This window comes from Amblyomma mixtum, chromosome 2 (assembly GCF_055824585.1).
Source record: "Amblyomma mixtum isolate Tamu chromosome 2, ASM5582458v1, whole genome shotgun sequence".
Lineage (NCBI taxonomy): Eukaryota > Metazoa > Arthropoda > Arachnida > Ixodida > Ixodidae > Amblyomma > Amblyomma mixtum.
The window spans coordinates 101,246,916-101,267,971 of NC_143013.1; the positions used below are offsets into that span (position 1 = coordinate 101,246,916).

At 48.5% G+C, this 21,056-nt stretch overlaps 1 protein-coding gene across 1 annotated transcript in view; it reads left to right on the top strand.

Annotated features, from left to right (window-relative positions):
- spg (dedicator of cytokinesis spg) overlaps positions 1 to 21,056 on the top strand; it is a 116,367-nt gene that overhangs the window by 55,578 nt on the left and 39,733 nt on the right. The window contains exons 17-20 of the mRNA XM_089572280.1: positions 772 to 967; positions 4,685 to 4,899; positions 6,361 to 6,542; positions 18,959 to 19,166. Coding sequence (XP_089428406.1) covers positions 772 to 967; positions 4,685 to 4,899; positions 6,361 to 6,542; positions 18,959 to 19,166 — 801 coding nt within the window. The remainder of the gene's footprint in view (positions 1 to 771; positions 968 to 4,684; positions 4,900 to 6,360; positions 6,543 to 18,958; positions 19,167 to 21,056) is intronic.

Below are 21,056 nucleotides of genomic sequence, written 5' to 3' on the forward strand. Positions count from 1 at the left end.
GGACTTTTCTTTTCAACTCTTGGTCAGTGTTTAAAATCCTTCTGTGTTGCATAACCTAACCACACAGGTTTCCATTGAAGATGTTCGCGTTCGAGGCTTTTACATATGTCCCAAGTTCTCCTATGATGTCATTATTGCACGAAGAAAAATGACATGAAACACGTGTTATGAGTAAGCATGTGGGAATTGCGGTTTTCTTGGTTCGAAGGAAATTCGAAGTGAGTTGTATTTTTTTTTTTAATGTTTCGAATACTTGTGGCACACAAAAAAGCCACAGTAGGTTTTTTCAAAATCATGTATTTTTCATATACTGCAGTGGAGACCTAGTCGCTAGAGCATCCACCTTGCATCCGGGAGGTGCAGGGTTTGATGCCCAGTGCCGCCGGGTACCCGCCGTTGATACAGTGGGTGCAAGCTTTCCCCTTGCCTGGTGCTCGGCTTCTTTAGGATGAACTGCTTGGGAAGTGGGTCTTTGACGCCACCTCGAGTAGAAAAAGAAAAACCCTTGTGCCATGATGCTCTTTGGTCACAGATGTCCTTGCGCCTTAAAAGTTTACCATCCTAATCATAATCCTTTCTGCCGGTGACGTCACGTCACATGACCAATCACGTGATGTCACGTCTTTTGCATTGGCTATGATGTATATGCGGCAAAACTTGATGCGGACGCTGACACTTGTGTCAAAGGTGAGCCACTCATAGCTTGAGTGTAAAATGTAAGAAAATGTAGAAACAAAGGTGTCTGAGTGCTGGAAGGGTTGTTGTCGGCAGGTGTCCCTGGTGCGTGGCTTGGGTGGTCTCCTGGCCCGGCTGCGAGAGGTGCTCCCCCTGGTGGCGGTGGTGCGGGTGGCCGAGCGCTGCTTGGCATGGCTGCCTGCGCGGCCGCACCCACTGCTGGCACAGGCCCGCCTGGTCGCCCTGGAACGGACCATCGCTGCCCTGCTTTGCGACACTGCCGACCACGGAGGTGAGTGAGCGACGAGGCACCCCCCCCCAACGGCAAAGGGAATGCAACAAACTGGAAAGTGTTGTGCCTGAACAAACACGGGTAGATTATAAAGCCCTGCCAGCAGGGCTTTTGAACAACTCGTGCTGTTGCGTACCTCATCAGCGGCACCCTGCAAAGGTGGAAGCACGGAATGGCAGATTATGTGGTTTCGGTGGTTTCCTTGTAATTTTACATTTCTCATTTTGTTGTGAGATGTTAGCCCCCTCAAAACACATAATGCCCATGGCCGAACGTTCTAATGTTGCATCTCACAAAATGGGTGGCACTCAGAAACGAACACCGGACTTGCACGTTGCATTTGCATACCTTCGCAGCTACCTCCTGGTTGCGCCAGTTGGGATCAGGGTGGTACAGATGACATCATCGGCAGCATGCTCACATAAGCCTATTAGCAGTGTGAGCTGTTTGCATGTTTTATTCGAGCAGTATTGCCTTCATTGTCACCACTGTTGGCACTTGTGAATGTTTACCATTCATTCTAAAAGTTATATTGACTTTCTCCATGCCTCTTACTTTCTGAAGGTTTAGCAGTTCTTGTGTGAACTACACGGCAATAAATTGGGTGCAGTAGAATAAAAACACATCAGGCTGATGGGAAATCCAGCATGGTGACTTTCATGCCATGGGATTAGCGCCTCAGAGAAAGCATTTGTTGGAAAAATAAAATTTCCGAAATTCACTCCGTGTGAGAGATAAGTTGGAAATATACTCTATTTAACCGAGTGTAATGTGACCGTAGTTGTATTAGGAAGGTCGACTTCGCAAACAAAAAAAGAGAAAAGGTACACAAATGTAACGCGAAAAAAAAAAAGGCTGCACTGCACTGATAGTTGCATAAAGTTTGTGGACAAATGTACCTCAACGAAATGGGTATCCTGTGGCTCGTCTTCGCATAAAGGCTGGGAGAGGCTGCCTTCGAGCCTTAAAATAGTACAACAGTTACTGCTACCATTACTGCGCTAGGGTTTTACACACCCTTTCTTCTTGCTGAGAGTGACAGCAAAGTTTCTCAAATAAAGCCATTATGAAGAAAAAATGTAGTCCCACCGTGCAATCACCATGTCTACCGTGCACCTTAGAGTCTTTATCATAAAAACAAAACTTCTCTGTGTCACTCAACTGCACAATTTGTCAGCCTTCGGAATGTTGGTGACCGCTGAGGGCAGCATTTGAACCATTTGTTGTTTTGGGCACAGAGCTGTCGAAAAATTGCTCGGCAGAATGCGAGTTTGATGTTGCGGAAAGTCCGTGAGTTACCATGGAAAGCAATGGGAGCACCTTTTTGCATACAATAGCAACACCAACCTTTTCATGCCCCCAAAGCAGATTACTGCTGCTGATGTGCAACATCAGAGGCAGTAATCTGCTTTGCGGGCATGAAAACGAGATGTTGGAGGCCACGCTCAAGAGAGTTATGAAGGCGACGGGACGAATGCCATGGGTGTGGGCATTAAGTATGTCACATTTACAGAAGGATAAAAAAAAAAATTCAGGGGGCACTTTGACTGTCTAAAGTGGGTAGAGGCGGAAGCGTTTTCCGCACCACCTTCACTGTTTCTGTGGCACCGGTGGCGTCACATATAATTGAGTACTAATTACTAAGTGATGACAAATCACTAATTAATGGTTAATTACTGATTATTGCCTGAATGCTAATTAACTGCTAATTAATGATGCTTAAGCTTCGCGTTTAGGAGTGGAACGCGACAGCGCGTTGTAGCGATGGAACACCACCTGTTCAGCGCGATGCCTTGCCCTTTGAAGCCAACGCTTTTTGAGGAAAGGAAATGCTGCAGTAATTCTCTGTCATCTCGGTGGACATGTGAACTGCACCGTACAGGAAGGGAGGAAGTGGGAGTGAAAGAAGATAGATAAAGAGGAGCCGTAATGAAGAAAATGAAAATTGTATTTGAGGAAAGGAAATTACGCAGTAACTGTGTCACAAAATTCAGGGGGCACTTTTTTGACCTAAAGTGTGGTCACTGATGCCCCTAAGAGTGGAACGCGACAGCGTCTTGCAATGCTGCCAAGGAGTCCATAGAACGCCATCGCCCATTCGGTTCTACGTCAGTAAATTGGTTTTTGAGGAAAGGAAATGTATCTGTCTCTCATTTGTCGGTGGACACCTAAACCTCGCGGGAAGGGAATGGAGGAGGATGAGAGTGAGTGAAGACACCGTATTCACTAGAGGGGCCTTTGTTCATTCCAAACCATCGAGCTGGCATGGCGGAGTGGATAGCATGCTCGTCTCTCACGCCGAAGACCGGGGTTCGATTCCTGACCTCGACCAATTTCTTAATCGGTTTTATTTATTTACATGGCCTGACTAGCAAAGCTAATTAGGCTAATTGGGTAATTAAGCAATTAACTAAGCTCAGTCCCACTTAATTGGAGCATCACTATACGATCCCTTCAATTGGTTGCATGGTTACTAGCCAAAGTACAATTGGCCGCGTTTGAAATTCGCGCACTGTGACATCACGACCGTTTCCACCAATTGAAAAGCGTGACATTTTCTGTCGACAACTGCTGCTTACAACGATGAGACATTAAAGGCTTCCGCCTTAAAAAATAGCCCGCTTTTGCGTTAGGGTTGTTCGAAGCGAGTCGTCAACCATCTTGTTCACAGAACGTGCGATATGTGGGAAAGCCTTCTTGCGGAATTTCATGCGATGCCAAGCCTGATGGCGTCTGAATGCGGACAGTCCGCGTGATAAACGATAGAGAAGGAAGGGAACAGGACCTTTGTATTGTTTTCCCGGAACTTTAAACTTAATCTTAGGATAATTTGACCTGATATTGTGGTTTTGCTGTGGTCGAATTATGAAAGTCTGAGCAATATATGAACGCTGGTGAGTATTAGAAAATTTTCAAGTATTCGGAAATTCTCAAATATCAATTTCTCGAAAACGATTCCGAACCAGATATCAAACATATTCGATTCGTATTTAAAACTTGAATAGTTGCACACCCGTGCTTTTCTTTTTAAACATGATAGATTAGCAGTTAGGTCAAGCGTGGGCTAATTACCGTCACATTGTTTTCTTTCAGACTTTGTAAGCATTTTCTAAATGCATATTCGAAATCAGCATTCTATGATATACCTGCATGCTAAGTTTCAGCAAGATATGTTGATAAATAATATAGAAAAATCACTCTATTGGCAGCCTGTTTCTGCTCTTGCTGTACGCAAACTTCTAATTCGTGTCACCAGGTGCGGTTTCTGCATGCCTCCTCATCAGCACCATTTCTTGGCAACATTACGTGGTTGTGTGATTGAGCTCATGCTAACACTGAGCTGCCTTCGTGTCCGTTCCAACTCTGCATCCAGCTGGGTCAATTTCTGCAGTGAGGTGCGATGTCTGTTCTCATATTTGTGGGAACCTCTCTGGTCATTTCAGTCGTGTGAATGGCTGACGACTTTGCGTATTGAGCCCCGGGGTGCCACTTGGTCCAGAAACTGGTGGTTGGCTGATTGTCACGCCACTGGCGTCGTTGAGGTGAACTTAAGAGAGCTGGTGAATAGTTGAGAAGATAGCTTTTGGTGTCACTAGTAGCTGACTGCACAGCTCAAAGGTGGTACCTGCAGCTGCTAACCTCAGGAAGTGGCTGCTGCAGGTGCCCAGGGTTGCACGACTGAAAAGAATGACGAACCCCAGGGGGCGCTGTTTGCAGGGGGTGACGAGTGGCGCCACCGGCTGGTGTCCGCGTGCGGCACAGCGCTGGGTGCCCAGCTGGTGCAGGGTCGGCCAGAGGAGGCCCCACATTGTGCCCGGGTGCTGGGACAGCTGGTGACCACTGCCACCGGGGACACGGCTCCGGCACTGCTGCCACTGGTCACACCGCTGATGGACACCCTGCACTCTCTGGACGACAGGGCACCCCTGCTGGTGAGTAGTGGTGGGGGCAGCCAGGGGAAGACTGCCTGAGAGCTCTTTGACCATACCGGTTGCAGAACTCCCCTGGAGGCCCATGTTTGATACGCAGCAGTCTGATTAGGCTAAGACTCGGCATGGTTGGCTGACTGTCACGGTGCATGTGGACCGTAAAATAAACTTTGTACTATAGTCGGATACAACATAAGTCTGCAGTGAAGCTCCGCCCACATTCAGCTTCCGCGCACAGAATTCCTCCACGACGAAAAAATAGTTCGCTGCTTAAACGTTTCTTATTACCTAAACAAGAAACTTATCACAAGAAAAAGAATTATGAGCTCTATTATTTTAATGCGTGGATTGTTTGATATAGTCAAACATTAAAAAGCTGATCTTGTTTACAGTTGCGGTTGGCCAGTGGAGTAATACAGGACGTGCGGACCGCGGCCCAGTGTTAGCAACTGCTGTTTTTTTAAGTTGTATCCGACTATAGTCACTAACTCCGAAATAATTCTCTGTCTGAGCTAATGAAACCTAACAGTATCCAACCCTTAGTGGCAAGAAGAAAAATATTCAAGAATTTCTTTCCTTGCTCATAAAAAACAGATTGGTGATTTATCCTGCATGCTATGTTTCATATAGCTACACGCTTCGCATGTCAACATCATCCTGGTTCGATTACCCTGTGCTTTGCTCGATCTGACACATTTAAGTTTTCCGTTATCCTGCGTACCGTAAGAAAGTAGAATTCACAGACACAATGACTGAAAGTGCATACTGATGCTGCATGCTTCTTTTTAGTTGTTCATTTTTACTCGTTGCCCTTTGATCTCTAGTATGATTGGCAGCATGAAATAAATAACTGCAGGGGTGCCTGGCAACAAAGTCAGTGAAACAGATGCAGTGACAAAAATGTATAATCATCCAACAGGTTAATTAAAGGCTAAAACAAGCAGTACGTTTCAGCTTTACTGAAATCAATTAAGACAGCGGTCTAGAGTCTATTTTGCTGCTCTGTCTCTGTCTGCTAATCTCTGCAAGGGGTCAGAGGAAATAGCCAGGGTCTAAAAGAGAGTTACCAAACTGGTATGATCTAAGAGCTGTGGAGACGGTGACCACCTGTCACCTTATTTGTTTATCTTTATTGTGCAATAGGGGCTGCTTTCAAATGCCCAACATTGAGGTTCACATTGGGTACTTATGTACCTATAAAAGATGGGAGCCAGTGTGGAGCATTGCGTCGCGAGTCAATTAATGACTCGCTCCGTAGCTGGACAGTTTGCTGTAAGTATGATCAGTCCCAAAATGGAGTGGATAAAAGTAGAGATGGGGGTGAAGGCACATACAGATTTAAGTTCCTGGGGAACCCGTAAAGCACTGCATGGAACCCAAGGGCTCTGGGAGCCCTGTTTGAGAACCCCATGATGTAAGAAGGTATGAGTGATGTACATGCCCCTTGCGTTTGTGCTGTGTCAGGGCCCCCTGTCGGCGTGCCTGCTGGGCGTGGTGCGGTCGTTGGGCGAGGCCCACTACACACAGCTGTGGGGTGGTGATGGTGGCCGCGAGGGTGTCGGCCGTGCTCTGCTGGTGCTGCGTCGCCTGCTGCTGGGCCCCACCTTCCCTGCCGACTGGGCCGTCATGCGTGCCCTCGCCAACCAGTGAGTGGATGGTGCATCACCTCTCTGGCATCCTTGAAGCCGAAAAGCTGTCGCTGTACTGGCAGTTCAAACTGACAGCCCTGGGACTGTGCTTAAGGGGGGAAGAGAGTCTTAGAAATAAATTTGTATTAATGAAGTCACAACTACGAAATCTTCAGGGGACATGCATTTTTGCATGCTGATTCCAAATAAATTGAATTTTATGTACAACAAGTCCTTGTGCACTTATGCAATATGTTAGGTAACTTTTGCCAAGAGAGTTAAAAAAATTCTACTGCAGGGAACTTGTTAGATTGCATGCCAGTGGTTTCTCTTGACATCAAGCTATGCAGTAAGGGTAAAATTGTCATCCTGCCTGTTACAGAAGGTGAATTATAGGATTTTGAGATCATCAGTTTTTTTCCTCGTTTGTGAAGTGGCAAATTCAAAACCCTGCAACTCAACTTCTGTGATAGGCAGGACAATAATTTTGCCCTTATTGCATAGTTTGATGTCAAGACAAGCCAATGGCATACGTCGTAGCAAGTTTCCTACAGCAAAATTATTGAAAGCTCTCAGCAAAAACTTACATAACATGGTTACATAAAATTACATGGTTGCTTTTTCTTCTGCTTTTCTAATCAATTAGCTTTAAGCGATAACATATTCAGTAATATTCTAAATTGAACAACAGCACAAAATAAATAAATAAATTAAAAATCCCCTCTGTCCCTTGGTTTCTGTGGCTGTTGGCTTCTCTCATATTACATAAGTGCACAAGGACTTGTTTTACATAAAATAAATTACATATTTGGAATCAGCGCGCAAGAACACGTTTCTTGAAGATTCCATTATTGTGACTTCATTACCAAAAATTTTTTTTGTAAGACCAGCTTCCCCCCTTAACCTGGCTGCAACGAACCTCCACATAGCAAATTCCACAATATTATGAAATTTTTTTATTTCACTCTTCGCCCATTGAAGTGTATGCACAGTCAAAGCCACTTACAACAGCTCCAGTTTTAACCAACTCTTGCTTGATATGAATGAAGATGGTGCGACTGCTGTGGTATACATTAGGGCGAGGGTGCCGGATCTCGGATAGAGCAAACATCCGTGGACGCAAAAAGAGGAACGCTCGTGCCGGGCCACATTGCATTATCGTCATCGCAGTCCCTTACGGGCATCTGCAGAAAAGCTTCCGTAATTCGAAATCACTGATAATTTGAAAAATTTCTATGGTCCCATAATTTCTAATCTTATTCTGGCTGTATAATTCGAAGTGATAGCCTGCACCAGCCCGGTTAAGTCGAAGATCTCAGTTGCTATGCGAGGATGTCCGATGCCGATTTCACCGCTAACTGATCAAGTGCTGGCTTCTCGGAGGTACGAGGCGGCACTGCAGAATGGTGCCAATCAGTAATGCCGATACTCAATATGCGAAGCGCCCCAGCCCAGCCTCAGGACTCTCACCACAAACACCAATCTGGTACAGCTTGAGAACCGCCAAAGCGCACGCCTGCGGAGGAGAAGACGCGCTTTTCTGCAGAGCAGGCGTGTATACCACTTTCAAAGTGGTATACACTTTGCTCTTGGTACTTCGTCAAGGCACGGTCAGACTGGTGGCAGTGGTGCGAGCGCTCGTCGCTCTTCCAACCTGGCCATGATCAAGGCAATGTCCTGCAGATGCACTGGCGTTGAAGCGCATTTCCCACCCCTAACAGTGTCACTGCATGTCCTGCGACCCATACGCTGAGCCAGCCTACAGTAGACTCATGTTAACTCAGACTTCAAGGGACCAGAGATTTTTGTTTGAATTAGCAGCAAGTTTGGATTATCAGAAGTGCACCTTAATATTGTCACATAGTAGTGACTGGAGTCTGAAGAGCAGGAAGACAGTGAAAATGGCGTCTAAACAACTCTCTTTATTTGGGCTGACTTGCGCCCACAATGGACTGAATCACTGGGTGGTAGCATAGCAACAAGTATGCTTGGTGGTCTTTGGACAGAATGCCCGCCACTCTTGGCCGTGCTCAATTTAAAGCTGACAGTGAATGTTCGAGATAAAGCGTGCAAATTTACTACAACATTCTAGATCAACGTACAACCGGCTCCACCTGGACATGATTAGTCGAAGTAAATCTGGTCGCGTCTTGCATGACACACAAAGTGGTGAAGCGGTGTTTCGGCAGCTTTGAAGAATGAACAAATAAACACTGCAAAGGTTCGCGGCAATATGACCCAATACTGAATGCAATTTGCTGTATCGATATCTTTGTATACAAATGATATTTTGGATCTATTTCTTTATGCAAATATAGCTAAATGCGTCAGCACACCATAAAATATGGGCGGAAGGCAGTGGTAAGTTGGTTTACATAAGTGTGGTCAAGAAAAAAGTTACCAATAATGTGCTGGTTTTGCAATAGAGTCGAAAATTCGAGGGGCGAAAAAAAGGTCCAACTCATCCTTAGATAGAAAAATCGAATGCCTGCAAAAATACTTCCTGACACTGTTTTGTACGACAGTAAATTTAATTGATGAAAAATTAAGGAATGGTCGTCTGCTTCAAGTGAAAAACTGCGCAGCAGTGACGGTTTTTCGCCGTTCCATCATTCTGCAGTGCACGCCCACTGTCGGAAATATCAAAGCAGACAAAGCAGTAAGGCTTTCTGCGGCCTCCTTCACAGGTGCGACGCAGTGGAGCCTCCTCACACGCAGCAGTGTCCATGTAAGGAGGCTTCACCACACAACGAGCAGGTCGTAATGAGCACGCATTATCAATGCACAGGACCACGCGGATGGACATGGGGGGAATGCACATTTGTGCCAGAACGGCAAGATGCCTTCTAAAAGAAAAAAAAAAAATTTATGCTTAAGCTTAAGGACGTTTAAGGACGCTTTTGCAGCAGCGCCATGCGGGGAGGGGTTCAAGTTCACCACTTATCAGCAGCTGCCATCGGCAGCGGCACACGTGGGGGAGGTGCTGGTTCTGTGCGATGCGACAGAGCCACGGCAGCCGGACAGATTGTGGTGACGACGATGATGGCTTTACCACCTCACGAGCTCCTTAACGCTCTTGTGTTAAAAAAAAAAAACAGTTATAATGTCCGAACCGGCCTGCACTTGGGCTTGGTTCACAGACGTGCATCCGGCAGCAGCAGGCGTCGCGGGCTTGTAGCGAAGATCAGAAAACGAAAATGTGCCGTGACGGCACAACTCCGATTGACACGGCCCCCCTTCAGGCTGCGTTGGAGCTAACCAGTTGGTGACGCCAGATTTTGAGTTCATGCAGCATTGCAAACCTCACTCATCCGACCTCGGTCGACGCTCGTCCGTGCGCCGGGAGTGTCGGAGCAAGACAAAAAAGTTTGAATAACCAAATTTAAGAGAAATCGCGGTACGCATTAAGCAGCTTTAAAATGCATTGAAAATACAGCCAGCCAACCAAAATTTTGAAATTTGTTGAAAAACCAGAATTTTGAAACGAATGTCAGCGATGTGTGGGCCATGTGCCATGTGTTTCACTGTTCTGTGTGTGTACAACATGACTAGCGATCGCAGCGTCGGCAATGTACGGGCAGTGGTTATAGTGCTTGAGCTTACAGCTCACGCATTTGTATCATCTGTAGTGGTGTAGGAGAGTGTTCGGATTATCCGAAATTTTGCACATTGGACACAATGTACTCCGGTCGGAGACTCTATGGATTCGTGCCATCCTGATGTGGTTCCTGCTGAGGTCTTTGAGGTCGGCACCCCCAGGTTCTGCAAGGAAGGGACACTCCAAGGCCTTCTTGACTGAAGAAATAAAGAAATATTTATCTACGTTATGTACAAGAGAATGCAGACACGCGTCTTTGCGAAAAGAGTCTACATCACGAGACCATGAAGAGTCCACCCTGAGTCCGCACACCTGCATCAGCCACAGGCCTTATCAAGCGCTGGCACTCCCCAGTGTACCTGGGGGGCGGCAACATGTAGAAAGGCGGCAACTTGCAGGTGAGGAAGATGGCGTGTTTTTCTTGGCACCCATTCACCGTCATGCTGGTGGTATGTGCTCATCCGCACACTGCCAGTTCCTGCCCTGCCGGTCCAGTTCCTGCCTTGCCGGTGCCCGTTCCCTGTCATGCTGTTGCACCCTGAGCAGTGTGATGCCACCGGGTGTTTGATGAGTGGCTCCACTGGCAAATGGCGCGTCTTGGCCTCCTGCAGGCCCAGTCATAACACCCCGCCCGCCACCTGAAGAGGTCTTGAAGGGGCTGCGTGACCCTGCTCGAAAGTGGTTGACCATAAAAAGTATATATCGAACTGTCGAGCACCAAACTGAGTTGTGCCCACTCGTTCAAATCGCAGGCGGCAGGCTTTGCCTCACTACACGAATGACTGATGGTGGTGTGACAAGTGTTCACACCATGGTTGGCGTTTTACCTTGCACTTGTCAACAGTGCCACCGAGGATATAGCGGCGTGAATAGTTGATATTAGGCATAAATGGCGGCAGTCATCACCACTGTTGCGTTATCAGTGTGGTTGTGTGCTCTTGGTCGGCTGTATTCCATTTGGCACTGTGCTCTTTCTCAGAGCGGAGTTTGCATTGCGAAGTAAAACAAGATAGAAGTCACATTTTTACAATGCACAATCAGTATGCTGGAAATGTAGGTGCTTTCATTATCTCAGACCAGCTTATCTTGAAAAAATGTTTCTCCATTGTTACGACGTCAAGTTAATGAAGGATTACTGCAAACATTTGCTCCGGGAGTTCACCTGTGCTGACTTCTTATTTTCGTTTCGTTTTTTACATTATTCAACGAGTTGTCATGTGCGAACTGCGTGTAACGAAAATCTCTGTGGAGTGAAAAATTGGGAACTTTTGTCAGTTTCACTATATCCGGGTTTAGCTGTATTCTTTCAGACATCCCTCGTCTGCACTCGCTAGAAGTGCAAGGCACTTGTGTACTCGTAAATGCTGCACAGATGTCACATTTTGTAGTCTTTTTTTTTTCACTTGCTAATCTTTTTTTAGTACTGTTGTCTTTATCATATGACATATGTGACAATTACAGCTGTAGCTTCGTTATAGCCTGTGTTGGCTGAGCTCCCTAGAGAAATCATCATTGCTTCGTTATTTATTTATTTATCTGAAATTCTAGAGGCCCGTGTACTGTGCGATGTCAGTGCACATTAAAGAACCCCAGGTGGTCGAAATTTCTGGAGCCCTTCACTACGGCATCCCTCATAGCCTGAGTCGCTTTGGGACATAAAATCCCAATAAACCATAAACCAAACCATTTATTTATCTAGATCATACTGTTAGCCTCATCAGAGGCTGTTATATCCATTATTTTGTTATAATGAGGTTCGACTGTATAGTGTAATTTGCGCCCTCATGTAATTTTCGCACACCAAATTTACTCGGTGTGTAATCTGAGTTTACATAAAAAATTTTAAAAAACATTCACTCACTCTCTCTGCTGAGCCAGGCCACGAATGAACCCTGCTTACACAAGTGTGGACAAGGCAGGCTTGGGAAGATCGGCTCATTTATATCGCCGTGTGCATCTGCGAAAGGTGTGAGTGACGAGGGGGACGCCGATATGCGATATTAGCGATATGTGATATTAGGGTGCCGGAACGGGCACTCTGCGATCACATTGATAACAGAATTCCCTCTCAGCACCACGTAAATAGCCATGAAGGAGATAACGCGGATATGATCGAAAGCGGTACCGGAACCAATGGCCACACCACATCTTTCCAAAACAACTGAACCGTTTTCTGTATTGTTTGCCGCTATTCAACGGGGCTACACACGATAGCGCTGTGCTTTTATCACCTTTTATCTCCCATTTTATTTCCACTGCTCGCTCGCTTTGCAGTTGTGTCGTTACACATTTATTGCTTTGAGCTTCGTGCGCACCGTTATGCCATCCCATGGGGAGCTGCAGGACTAAAGGCGGGGCAGGAGGGGGGGGGGAGGCAATATTAGTATATTTAGAATAATTATTTTTTGGCCAGCGCGAAGGGGGGGGGTCGACATATAGGCTGCAATATGATGTACGTGGTCGCGAAATCTCCACGTAATTTGTGCACCCCTTGTTTTGAAGCCTAGAAAAAATGGTGCACAAAATTAAGCAAGTAGGCACAGTAATTTGTGAGTGCAAAAAGCTTAAAGCATGGCATAAAAAGCAACGTGTACAGAAAAAACATCGGTTATTCAACATTTGCTAATTTGGAAAGCTGGGTGATTCGGACAGCCGGAATGGACCCCTGACAATTGCCCATGTTAGCCCAACGACATCGGACTCTGCTGCACCTGCTGCTGTGCCACTGCGGTTTATTTGGACAGACACTTTAGTGGGGTCCTTGTCGTGGGTATGACTAGCACGATAAGCGATTGCCTGAAGACCCCTCACGATCAAAACTCAGCTGCATGTCATCTGCTCACCCTCGTCGTGCGCGTCATGACAGGCGGGACCGCTTTAAGTAGTGTGGGCAAAATAAAAATAAATAAAAATATTGCCCGGCCCGCACCGAGGCAAGACAACATACTATGTTAGGGTGGGCAGAGAAAAAGAAAAAGTAATGTTGCTCAGCCCACACTGCCTAAGGCACAACGGGCTAGGCAGGACAACAGTCAGAATGCCCCCGTTGCTAGGCAGAAATGTAGTCTGGCCACATAGTTTTGTTTCTCAGCTTCACCGCCAGCCCGCAGCCATCCAGCTGAGCCCAGATAGGCTTACTGTATAAGTACCTAGAGTTGCGCGTGAACTTCGAGCGGCTTAGGGAAATTGCGGAGAAGCCAACTCGTTTGCATCGTTTAGCACCGGACCGTAGCTGACAGTAAATTCGTACGCGTACTGTGCTCATGCTTTGCGGCATTTTTTTTTGTCCCAGGGTGCATGTTTACTGAGAACGATGTCTTCTTATCAGTAACACGTAATTTTATCGCAAGTGTTCGCTAATTGCTAAAAAGTAAGCGTTTGCGATTTGTGGCGCTTGCAACAGATGGCGCCACTCATCCACATGGCAAGTATTCTGTTGTAGCTCATTGAGGTTGGCCTCTGTTCAGCCGACGCATTACTATCAAGCTGTGACATTCAATGCAGCAGTATGTTGCCTAAAATAAAACAAGTTCAGCAGCCATAAACAAGTGGACTGAGCCTGAACTCACTCTAACCACTGTACCAAGTCCTCCTCCATGCAAAAGTTGCGGCTTTCCTTCATAATTTGGATGCTTTCTGCATCAACTCGGCAGGCCTATGCGCAACTCTAGGTACAAATAGAGTGATTTTAGGCCCAGGCTGCTTCAGGTGCCATCTGGCGTGTTGCTGATCGTTTTCGAGTGAAAGCTTCACTCTGCGAACTGCAACTCTCAAAGTCAATAAGATTTCGTTTTGACTTTGGGTCTGAATGGATTGGTGTAAAAAACTTTATTTGCTACTTATTTGAAATGTTCGTGACCCTAACGAGTCATTGGACGTCGTGGTCGATCCTTGGTCCAGGATGCCTCACTTTACTGCTGCCATCATGTCTAGGCGGACGAGAAATCGTTGCACTTCCTCATCCTCGCTGGCCAGCAAAAAAGTGCTCCCACTGCGTTTCACACGCCTGACGTCATACCACGTGACTCCACAGCTGGAGCCGAGCCTCAGACGTAGCACGTGACATGACCACATGATTAGGCATATACGGCACGCACCTCGTTGTGCTGGCTTCAGGCGTTGTTGGAGGCTCGACTCAGTGGAGCGACGGAGGTCAGTCTTTCGCTAGTCTCATTAGGTATAACTGAGTTAAACCCTTTTTTTCTTTTCGGGCATCTTTCGTTCCGGATACAATAGAGAGTAGTGCAGAGTGGTCCGCTACCGTAATCCGCTTCGTATGTCGCCACTGGCCGCATTTGTTTTTCCAGTCCCGGACTACTTGCTGGCAGGTCTCGGCTTCCGCTCGGACAGGAAAAGCCTCATGGTCACATGACCTACTTGCCATAGGCTGCTTTCGAACACGGCGCCAGAGTCGGGCTCCCCCTCGGTTACCGTACAAGGACGCTGTCATCTGCTAGCAGACGATGCAAGCCACGGCCACTACGACGCCGAAGCAACGCCGAAGCAACGCCGTGCGCTCGATCATGATACTGAGTCGATTTAAAGACTGTACTGTCAGCTTAGCGTAGGTGCATTACAGAACTCAGCTTCGGAGGTATGCTCGCCGCTACTGCTTGCGGCGAAGTTCGCACAAAGTAGCCCAACTCGTTGCGGAAAGGCGGATAGACGAAAGCCTCCGCAAAAATGTTGACAACAAGCTCTATAGCTGCTCCAGTATACGAGTGGTTCACCTGCGATGCTTTCAGGTAAGCGTACAGACAGCATGTGGCAAAACAAGCGAACAAGAACCTCTTGACGACACGAGCAAACAATACGCGCTCGCAGCTCCGAACGCGCGTCCGTGTGCGGTGGATTTCAAGAAAATAAACGAAGATGCAAGAACAAAAAGTCTTGCGATGGCTCAGAGAGGAGCTACGGAGCTCATGTGAAGGTTTAACGCATGATATCGACCTCCAGGGACACGAAAAGCACTCAAAATGCACACGGAATCTAACTTAATATGGCTGCCAGCGCGGCGCACAGCTATCGTCTGCTGCCTTCTCAGCAGCCCCAAGCAGCCCGCGGACTGCCATAGGCTAAAAACGAACGCGTTGCTATGGCGATGCAAGCAGGTGGGCGGAGCTTTCGGGCTGCCTGAGAAAAACAAATACCGGACTCGAGTCCGCAAGTAGTCCCGGACAGTCCGGGACTGAAAAACAAATACGCCCACTGTGCAAGCGCAGATCGCCCAAAGGGCGCCAAGTGCCGGCAAGCTGTGGGCTCGCCTGCCATGTCGGGACCACGGCCTTCGGACTATTTGGACGTGTTTTCTGGTCCTTTCGAGTTCCATCTAATGAGGCTTCACTGTGTTCGTACAGATAGTTATATTCTTTTTTGAATATTGATTTGCTTTGCTCCTCCCACACCCTTCGTGTTCATTGATTGGTCGAATGAATGGATCATGATGGTAACAATGAGAAGAAGGATATTTACTTCGGATCAGCTGTACGAAGTGCATGATGCAAGAGAGTATACTGAAATTGCTGGGAACTGATTTGCGCACATAATTTACGCACCCCATATTTCTTACCCAGATTCATATACCGTATTGTGCGTTTTTATCGTGAAGACTTTCAAAAATTTTCCCGCCTCAACCGCTCGCTCGTTTGCGGTGAAACTGCGCACAGAGCTTGCGCAATATGGTAACTTTTGTATCGTAGCAAGTTTTACAACGGTGCTTACTTAGTTGAGCCGTGCATGATGCGAAATCGTACTTGACTGCGTAGAGATCGTCGAACCAAAACCCGCAGACGCTGTTTTTTCGCTGAAGGGCGGCAGTGGCGCCATCTGTTTTCAGCAGTGAAAAGCGTCACGACAAGGCGCTGAGGTAGCCGAGGTGAGCGTTGCATGAAGCGCGTGCCTACACTGTACGCGTGCCCTTTGAATATGCCGCTTTTTCGGCTAACTGAGCGAAAAAAAATATCAGAACAACTGATTTAACGAGGCTTTACCTTTCAGGTGATATTATTTGCAAAATCGCCGCGGCACTTTGTCGTGACGCTTTTCACTGCTGAAAACAGATGGCGCCACCGCCGCCCTTCAGCGAAAAAACGGCGTCTGCGAGTTTTGGTTCGACGATTTCAACGCAGACAACTACGATTTCGCATCATGCAGGGCTCAACTAAGTAAGTACCGTTGTAAAACTTGCTACGATACAAAAGTTACCGTATTGCGCAATCTCTGTGTGCAGTTTCACCGCAAACGATCGAGCGGTTGAGGCGGGAAAATTTTTGAAAGTCTTTACGATAAAAACGCACAATACGGTATAAATTCTCAGACTATCTTGTCGTCGAGAGTAGGCGGACTGCAGGAAAGACGTACCACAATCTAGGACGCTCACAGATACTGATAACTGCACACGAGTCTCGGGGAGCCTCCTCATCAGCCACTTTAGCTTTTCCTCATGAGCGATAGCACGCCCGGCTTTCTTTGCCGCTTTTATGTATGGCGACTTGTGCGACCAGCGCTCGCCACGTGCTGAAGAAGAGGGGATGGTGCCAGCACTTGCGATACGCTGGGACATTCGCCGCGTAACAACAAATTAGAGCTGGTTACTTGCCGTGCTGATAGATGGCGCCACAGGACCTGTGTTCTAGTTCTAGGATATGCGTGCATTACATAATGATGGCAACTCACACAACGCTTTTGCCAAGCTTATCAAGTGCCACAATGTGATTGATCCTCTTGGGCTGCTGATGAAAAATTGCTGTAGCGTAGCTCCGCTAGGCCCAGTTATGGAAGAGAAAGCAGGATGGTCCGACGCGGATTGCCGTTTCGCCACTAGGACCGCGCAGACAACTTGGGCACAGATGGACCAGTGTCCTCGAACCCTCCTTCCATCTCACAATGGTTCAACTGTTGTTGTTGCGACTGATGGAAGGATGAAAAGGAAAATGCACGGGCCTGCCCACTGGCTCGATATGGGCCACAATCAATGCCACTTGCAGACAGAGGAGAGTTGAAAGATGGGACAGAAAAGATTGAAAGAGACGCGCGTCGCAACAACCGCGTCCGCCGAAGCGACGACGCCGGCTGCCCCCCCTCCCTCCTCTCTTGCCCCACGGCTCAACTGAAGCACTGGCCCGCGGCTGTAGCGAGAAACGGAGAAACGGCGAGGTTATAGCGAGGTCGCAGAGAGAGCGGCGCCGTCGCCCTTTCAAGCGATCGGCAGGTCACGTGGTTAGTCACGTGGACACAGCTGGCGAGGCGTGCGGCGAGTCACGTGGCACGGCCGCTCCATGGTCAACCTCCAGTAGGCCAGGAAAAGATTTCGCTTTGAAAGACTCCTTCGCGCCGTGCGATAGCTTCGCCCACTACAGAAACTCGAAGACGTTGTTGTTGGCGCATGCGTTGCTCTGGCGGCAGCGCAGGCGGACTCGAAGTCTGGAAGTTTCGCCGAAGGTCGCTCGGGTTCGCCTCCGTGTTCTCCAGATCAGCCGCAGCTAGCCTACAACAGGAGCCATACAAAAGCATTTCATGCTTAACGACAACAAAAAAAAACTGTTACTCGCAAATTGTACGCTCCTTGCTGCGCCAGACCACCAGTATGCACGCCGGTGCGCGCAAGGCGGGCTTGGGAAGATCGGTGCACCGGTATGCGTGCCGGTGCGCGCAAGGCGGGCTTGGGAAGATCGGTGCACCGGTATGCACGCCGGTGCGCGCAAGGCGGGCTTGGGAAGATCGGTGCACCGGTATGCGCGCCGGTGCGCGCAAGGCGGGCTTGGGAAGATCGGTGCACCGCTATGCGCGCCGGTGCGCGCAAGGCGGGCTTGGGAAGATCGGTGCACCAGCATGCACGCCGGTGCGCGCAAGGCGGGCTTGGGAAGATCGGTGCACCAGCATGCACGCCGGTGCGCGCAAGGCGGGCTTGGGAAGATCGGTGCACCAGCATGCACGCCGGTGCGCGCAAGGCAGGCTTGGGAAGATCGGCGCACCAGCATGCACGCCGGTGCGCGCAAGGCGGGCTTGGGAAGATCGGCGCACCGGTATGCGCGCCGGTGCGCGCAAGGCGGGCTTGGGAAGATCGGTGCACCAGTATGCGAGCCGGTGCGCGCAAGGCGGGCTTGGGAAGATCGATGCGGTCTCGTCGCCATGTGCGGCTACGAAAGGTGTGAGTGGCGAGACGAAATGCGAGCCGCTTAGCCGGTTCGCTCGCGTTGGCGGTCGTTTTCCGGGACGAACAGTTTCGAGAGCAAACTTCCGGGAACCTCCGGCACGCGCCGGAATCCGGAACTACCGAACCGCTTGCTGTTCGGTTTGCCGCTTGTCAGCCGGGCCGCACGCGAGGGCGCCGTCCGTGTTATCGCCTTTTTATCTCCATTTGCTTGTGACTGCTCGCTTTGCGATTGTATCGTTACGCGTTTATTGCTTTGAGCCGCGCACGGGCCGTCATGCAATCCCGCGGCCGGCGAACTACATTACGTGAGGCGTGGCGAGAGGTGATATGCGTCCTGTATTTTGAGTCAACTACTTTCTGGCCAGCGAGGGGTGTGAGTTGTGGGGTCGACGTACAGGCGGCAGCATAGAGTGTATATTGCATGCTGCGACCTTTGTGGAGTTTTTTTTAGGACGTGTTCGCGAAATCTCCGCGTAATTTGCGCGCCTCCTTTTTGGAGCCTTAATTTAAAGAAAAAATTGCGAAGATTACGCGAGATAAATACAGCAGTTGTCCACCAACACAACAGTAAGGTCTTTCCAACCCTGCGTTTGGCGCGTGATAGCCTCATCTGCTTATGCGCCCTAAAAGCCAAAACCCTAAAAGCCCTAAGCCTAAAACCGCCTTGACTGCTGGGTGCAGTGTGGCCCTAGGGGCCCTGCAGGAGCTTGCGCAGCTACTGGCCTCGCGCTTCCTGCGGCCCCTGGATGTGCCCCTGTGGCTGCAATACCTGCGGCTGGCCGCCGACTTCCTGGCCCAGCCGTGCCTCCAGCTCGAGGACCTGTCTCCGACACAACGGGGGCGCCTCACCGACCGCTATGGCGACATGCGCCTCCTGGCTGGCTTCCAGGTAGGGGGATCTGGGGGGAAAGGAAGGGGCATAGACCTTCGGACGTTAACTGCGGTTCCACGATTCTGCAAAATAATTGCATATTTAAACATATTTTGTGTAATTGCAAGATAGCAGCCGCATCCTCTTTGTTTTAGGTCACTATTGTTTTGAGAGTTGTTGTGTGTTGTGAGTATGAGAGAGTGATGGGAATGGAAATTTAATCATTCAAACTTTTGTCAGAGCTAGGCTTTGGTAGCAAACAAAGTTGTGCTGATGCCTGGACATGCTCCTCCATTTACTCGAGCGAGTTAGTGCGGCAGGTGTGACTGGCGGCTCTGGAGACAATGCATTCACAATCCTTTATGGGTAGAGTCATGGTACTGGCATAGTAGTAGTCACATAAAATGTTTCTAGGGTTGAATGACACTTGGCATCCATTCAGAGAGCTTCCTCTTGTTGCTATCCTAGGCTGCCCCGAAATGAAAGTGAGTGGCAGGTAGGTGCCAAATTTTTATAGGGCTGCATCCCACTTGTAGGCACAGTCGCAACAGCAGGTGCAGGATTGTGCACTGGAGCTTAAAGGTGCACTAACGAGGAATCTGAACTCATCTTTTTGCTGCAGGAACTCAATTTACACGTTCTCAGCATTCTTAGAAACTTCGATTTATTGCCCTGTGCAGCCGATTTTCCTAATTCAATCGGATTAATGTCCGGCTCCCGCCTTTTTTTTTTTAATTCCCCGCTACAGTGGGAGGAGTCGAACAACGCATGGAGTGCCTTTCATGCAGTCGTGTGGCGACTTTGCTTTCACTTTTATTATGTTTCTTTTAGGTTTCCGTGAAGTCAGAGACTACGTAGCTGCAAATTAGGCCCACGGAAATAAAAATACACGTGGACTCTTAAATTTCGCCGATCACTATGTGTCACTCCGCCGATGGCAGAGTGGCAAGCCGCCACGGGAGTGGGTGAAAGGTTGGTCAACTCCTCCCATCATTTGCGGGGAATTAAAAAAAAAAAGGCGGGAGCCCGACGTTAATTCAATTTAAATTAGAGAAATTGGCCGCACAGGGCAATAATTCGAAGTTTCCAAGAACGCTCGGAACGTGTAGATCGAGTTCCAGCGGTAAAAATACGAGTTCAGATTCCTCTTCAGTGCACCTTTAATCAAAGATAGAAATCAGTTGCTGAGGACATTGTGTCAAAAAGTTACTATTGTTCAAGTGAAGAGACTACTAAGTACTAAGCACTACCTGACGCAGAACTACAAGACCCACAGTCAGTTTTGATGACGGTCCATCAGGGGTATGCAGGGCATGTTTCCAAAGTGTGTGTTGTGTGTGTTAAATGGGTTATGCTTCCTTGGAACATTGGAAATTTTTCCTAATGAATTCACGGATAAGTTTTCCACTGCAGAGAACAAGGCGCCTTAGGCGTAGCACTGGGGGGGCAGGCGCAGGTGAGCTGGATCAAAAGAGTGATGGTTGGGACAGGGGTGGCCAGAACCGGTGCTAGGCAAGGCATGGACGGAGATCCTGACACAACATCTACCGACAAGTGACATCCACGAAAATCCCTTATTGCAGTGAAAGCCAGGGCGTCTGCCTACGGGAAAACTGTGAAAACCGGGAATTCGCATCAGATTTGGATAATCTGGAAAAACTCGGGGAAAACTCGGGGAATTTGTGCTTATGTCAGGGAAAATTAGCCGCACTTCTACTTAAAAGGAACTGAAGTCGGGATAATGCTGGCTCGTGTAAACAAAGCGGACTGGCATGGATTGTACAATACGACATTACGCGTCCTCTCCTCAGCGACCACCGGCATCCCGCGTTGTGCTATCAAGCAGACCATCCCAGCAAGGCGACAGAAAGCATTGCAGCACCAGCGGCACTTCGAATTTCGAAGTGT